The 5,501-nt window shown below is 40.0% G+C and overlaps 1 protein-coding gene across 1 annotated transcript; it reads right to left on the minus strand.

The window, feature by feature from the left end:
* Positions 1 to 1,294: 1,294 nt before the first annotated feature.
* On the minus strand, positions 1,295 to 5,063 carry LOC130960020 (uncharacterized). The gene is made up of 3 exons (XM_057885383.1): positions 4,144 to 5,063; positions 3,495 to 3,792; positions 1,295 to 1,348 (listed from the first exon to the last, which is right to left on the minus strand). Exons 1-3 carry the CDS (start codon positions 5,061 to 5,063, stop codon positions 1,295 to 1,297), a joined length of 1,272 nt encoding a protein of 423 aa, XP_057741366.1.
* Positions 5,064 to 5,501: the final 438 nt, after the last annotated feature.

Here is a 5,501-nt window from a genome sequence, read left to right on the forward strand (position 1 = left end):
CGGAATCTTAAATTGCAAGAAATGTAAATGGCTTGAATTATAAAGGGAATTGGGAATTGGATTTGCAGAAATTAAACAAGGAAAAGTAAATTGCAATAAACAGAGAAGTAGAAGATAACTTGGATCTAAAAACAGAAAATGAGATTTAAAAGCATTAAACAGAGAATGTAAAATTGGAATTCAGATCTCAGGACCCAAGAGACTAGATAACCAAGTCTAGATCTCAATGCCTTCCTAGATCCACTAAGAACAATTGTAAAGGAAATGAAGAATTGTAAATTGCAGAGAAAGTAGAAGACAGAAGCAATTAACCAAGATGAAAATTTAATTGTGCAGTAAAATGAAACAGAGAGATCTCAGGGTGAGATTGAAACAGAATTCCTTCAATTCTCCAACCCAAGATCCAAGCTAGTGCAATTGAAATTGAAAGCAAGAAAACTAAGAGGAAGAGAATTCAATTCTCCTTCCCCCGAAACTCAGAATTCTAAAGGCAATAACCAAAAATGTAAAAGTGAGCTCTCTGTAACTATTCTAAAAAATTCTAAAAAGAAAGCTCCCCGAAAACTCTAAATGAAAACTAAAAAGGAAAGCTCCTCTAAAACTTCAAATCCTAAGCTATTTATACACTTTCTTTACATGATCCTAGAGCCTTCAATTGGGCCTTGGCCTTGATGGAATTGGGTTGAATTAAGCCTCTGTTGCTTGCTCTTGGTGTTGGGAAGAAATCCACTTGTGAACCGGGCCGAGTGACTTTCACGTTTGAGCCAACGTTTGAGGTCAAACGTTGACTCAAACGTTGCTTGTGTGAACCATTATGCAGAGCCCAAAATGCTGTCATCCACGTTTGGCTCAACGTTTGAGGTCAAACGTGAGCTCAAACGTGGATCTCCCCAAGCTTCCTTTCTGGCCAACGTTTGGCCCAACGTTTGAGGTCAAACGTTGGCGCAAACGTGGCTCAATTAGCTCATCAACCAGGGTTGTTCTTCCATGCTCCTTCTTGCCAAAATGTAGCCAACGTTTGCCTCAACGTTTGAGGTCAAACGTTGGCTCAAACGTCGCTGCCAAGAGAGCCATTTTTCCTCCTTGTGGCGCCAACGTTTGCCTCAACGTTTGAGGTCAAACGTTGGCGCAAACGTTGCCTTCCCCTGGTGCCATTTTGCTTCTCTGTGGCGCCAACGTTTGCCTCAACGTTTGAGGTCAAACGTTGGCGCAAACTTTGCCCTCCCCTGGAGCTTCTTCTTCAGCCAACGTTTGCCTCGAAGTTTGAGGTCAAACGTTGGCTCAAACGTTGGCTTCACTCCAGGGTGTTCTTCAACTTTTTGTAACCTTCTTCCAAGCCTTGCTTCACCTGTCATCAATCAATCAAAAACATCAAAGTTGTGCTTCAAATCATGAGATTGTTTCTCTTCCAAAATATATGACAATTATAGCACAAAATCTCATGAAAATGCATCATTTTATACATGATTGACTGAGGCAGAGATGATATGAAATTCAACCCAAAAGGCTTACTTGTGGCTTAAGAAAGTGCATAAAACTAAATAAAAGTAAAGAAAAAGACTAGTAAAACTAGGCTAAGATGACTTGTCATCACAACACCAAACTTAAAACTTGCTTGTCCCTAAGCAAGAAGAGAATTTATTGAGAAGAAAGAGTGAAAGAAGAAGAGAATGCACATGTTAGTAGAGTATTATTGGTAGCTCATGGGGTTTCATGCAGATATGTGACTACTCACTTCTTATTGACTTATAGGTCTAGGAATTTTCCTCTAAGCATCAAGCAACACACTGCTATGACCTCTCATTATTCTTTTGTCCTTGTTTGCTAAAAATTTTCTTTATAAGCTTTGATTTAGTGTCATGTGTAACAAGCTTCTTTTCTTTATTTGTGCTTGACACATTATTCACTTTGCACACTTGGCTCACATGCCTTCTTAGAACATTGATGCCCAGCACCTCTTTGGGTTACTAAATGTCTTGTAGCTAGGTTGCTCTTGATAGTGGATTTTCAGTTGATAATCCCGGGTTAGTTAACCCAAGTTACCAAGTGTTGATGCACTCCAAAGAACTTAATAATCCAAACAGATCCTAGTACAAAGACACCACAGGCATATATTCTAAGGTTCAAGCTATTGGTGTCTAGCTTTATTTCTTCTTTCTTTTGTTCTTGTTGCTACCATTTTGGCTTTTCTCATTTCATTTTTCTTTTCTTTTTCAGCCAAGGACTTTTTATTTACTTGAGATTCATAGACAGTGAGCTACTTTCTACTTAAAAAGAAAACATTCTATTCCTTTTATTCACTAAAAGTGAGTCACTCCACACAATCACACATACATGCCTCCACTTACTATTATTTGACTCTTAGCTAACAATGAACCATATTACTTCATGTTTCAAACATTTCTTTTATTGAATTGAAAAGGCTTAGGGACAGAGCATGCATCAGTTAAGTGACAGTAAACATACAAGCACACACTTAGACTAGCTTACTTATTATAGAAACTAATTCCTTTTGTATTTAGAGAATACATTAGCAAGACATACTAGAACTCCTAAATTAAAGTATTTTTCAATGGCAAGAATCAAGTGCAAATACAACCTGTTGGTTTGCAGCCCCCTTCTGTTGTGCCCTTTTTGAGTCATGATGCACAATGTCTTCAAATGGTGGCTAATTGCCTGCATACTCCTCAAAAGTTGCTTGCTTCTCAAGCCCTTAGGTAGCTGGTTAGTATGCAAAGATTGGTTATGGCCTTTTGAACTTACTTTGGTGTGTGAACACCAAACTTAGTCCTTTGCCACTGTTTCCCATGCATCAGATTAACTATGTGTGGAATCCTTTTTGTCCTTGCTAAGAGTAATAAAACTAAAGACTAGAAAACAGATAATGGCTGGATAGTTTATCTGATTGTTTGGAGCTATCAATTCTTTATGTAGAAGGTGAGAATGTGTTTTTAAATGAGATTTTTGGTGGAACACCAAACTTAGCCTTCTTCATTCTCCCTTTGTTTTGGTGTGTAACACCAAACTTAGCTCCTTGCAATACAGATAAAACTACTTAACCTCTTTATTGAAACAGTTAGGAAAGAAAATTACCTCAGGTTGGGTTGCCTCCCAATAAGCGCTCTTTTAATGTCACTAGCTTGACATTGGTCCCCTTAGGGTGGTTGATGACTGAAATGGCGCAGCTTATCCCCCCTCACTGTAAATCTTCTCTGTGTGCCATTATGCTCAATTTCAATATGCTCAAGGGAAAGCACTTTGTTCACTGTGTAGTAATCTTGTGCTTCTTGCTGTTGGTATACTAATTGTACCTTGTCATCCTTAGAGAACCCTTCAGTTGGGATCTTCTTATTCTTCCACCCTTTGTGAGCCTTTTTCTTGTCTTTCTTCCTTTTTCTTGTTAACCTTTCTTCCTTGACAGTAGCTTTGGTTGTGGTACCTTCCTTCTTGTTTATCATCTTGATTCCTTTTTGAATTCCTTCTCCTCTTTGCACATGCTCATTCTTCTGCTCCCCTGTGTTGTCGGTTGCTTGCCTTGGACAACAGTCACTGACTACCTTGCTTCCTTCTTTACTAAATTGTGGTTCTGGAAACACTTTCAGGATAATGCTTTCCTCATGCATCCTGAGAGTTAATTCTCCTTGCTCTACGTCTATGATAGCCCTAGCAGTGGCCAAGAAAGGTCTCCCAAGTATGATGGAGTCACTTTCATCCATATCTGAATCTAAAACCACAAAGTCCGCAGGATATATGAATTTGTCCACCTTGACTAGAAGGTTTTCAATCACACCCCTGGGATGTACTATTGACTTATCCACCAATTCTAATGACATCTGTATTGGTTTCACCTTCTCTATGCCAAGCTTTTTCACTAAAGAGGATGGAATCGGATTTATGCTTGCTCCTAAATCACACATCCCTTTGTCGATAAATAGACTTCCAATGGTGCAAGGTAAGAAGAAACTCCCTGGATCTTCCAACTTGGGAGGGAGTCCTTTTTTGATGAGTGCACTGCATTCTTCAGTGAGAAGTACAGTCTCCTTCTCCAGCCAGCTTCTTTTCTTGTTGATGAGTTCCTTCAAGAACTTGGCATATAAGGGCATCTGTTCCAATGCCTCAGCCAGGGGAATGTTGATTTCCAACTTCTTGAAAGTTTCCAGGAATTTGCGGAAGTGTTGATCTTTGGTTTCTTTGTTGAACCTCTGTGGATATGGCAGTGGAGGGATGAGGTTCTTCTTCTTTTTCTGTTGTCCTTGAATTGCTTCTTCTTCTTTCTTATGTGTATTGATTGGCTGGTCTTCTTCTCCCTTGGGGTTCTCTGTGTTCTTGTTTGGCACCATATCTTGATCATTGGCTTCCTCTGCATTTGTTGGCTTTTTGCTGCTCTCCACTTGTTTCCTTGTAGTGTCATTGTTGCTCACCAATGTTCTCCCACTCCTTAACTGTATCGCCTTACACTCTTCCTTAGGATTTGGAATTGTGTCACTTGGCAGGGAACTTGATGGCCTCTCTGTTGCAAAGTGTTTAGAGAGCTGGCCTATTTGTCTTTCCATGTTCTTGATGGAAGCTTCTTGATTTTTGGCCGTCATCTCTTGATGTTTCCACAGCTTGTCTATCAAGGTTTCCAGATTAGTGATTCTTTGAGATTCTGGAGGTGCTTGTGGTTGGTTGTGAGATGTGGGTGGTTGATGATAGGTATTTTGGTTGATGGATTGGTTATGGGTTGGATAATAGTTAGAGTTGGGGTAAGTGTTTTGTGGTTTTCTGAATGAATTTTGGTTGTTGTTTTGCTGGTTGTTCCTTGGGATATTCTGGGTTGTGTTTCTTTGCCATGATTGTTGGCCTTGGTTATGGTTATCTCCCCATCTAAGGTTGGGGTGGTTCTTCCAGGAGGGATTGTAGGTCTCACCATAAACTTCATTCTGACCCGAATTTTGGTTATGCATGTATTGCACTTGCTCCTGTTGTTGCTCTTCTTGGCTTTCTTCATTCTGCATCCATACAGTTGATGGTTGGCTTGTGTTCACAGCTGCTACTTGAAGGCTGTCAATTCTTTTGGCCATTTGTTCAAACTGTTGTTGAATTTGTTGTTGCATCATCTTGTTTTGAGCCAAAATGGAATCCACTCCTTCCAGTTCTAGTACCCCCTTTCTCTGTGATGGTTGACGGGTTCTTTGATGAGCAAAGAAGTATTGATTGTTGGCCACCATGTCCACAAGATTCTGGGCTTCTTCAGCAGTTTTCATCAGTTGTAATGAACCTCCAGCAGAGTGATCTAATGCCTCTTGAGATTTCAACGTCAAGCCTTCATAGAAATTCTGCAGCACATCCCATTCATTGAACATTTCTGGGGGACACTTTCTGATTAGAGCTTTGTACCTCTCCCATGCTTCATACAAGGATTCGGCATCTAATTGGGTGAATGTTTGCACCTCAGTTTTCAGCCTGACGATCCTTTGGGGTGGGTAGAATTTGGCTAGAAATTTAGTCACCAAATCGTC

This window comes from Arachis stenosperma, unplaced genomic scaffold, assembly GCF_014773155.1.
Source record: "Arachis stenosperma cultivar V10309 unplaced genomic scaffold, arast.V10309.gnm1.PFL2 arast.V10309.gnm1.Scaffold_100034, whole genome shotgun sequence".
Classification (NCBI taxonomy): Eukaryota; Viridiplantae; Streptophyta; class Magnoliopsida; order Fabales; family Fabaceae; genus Arachis; species Arachis stenosperma.

Excerpts from the sequence above, each read along its gene's own strand:
- LOC130960020 (XM_057885383.1), bottom strand. The coding sequence starts at position 5,063 with ATGGCCAAAAGAATTGACAGCCTTCAAGTAGCAGCTGTGAACACAAGC. Across the intron at positions 3,793-4,143 it reads TTCCTGGAAACTTTCAAGAA|GGGTGTGATTGAAAACCTTC; the intron begins GTTGGAAATCAA and ends AGTACATCCCAG. Across the intron at positions 1,349-3,494 it reads GGGAGCAGAAGAATGAGCAT|GTGAAGCAAGGCTTGGAAGA; the intron begins GTGCAAAGAGGA and ends GATTGATGACAG.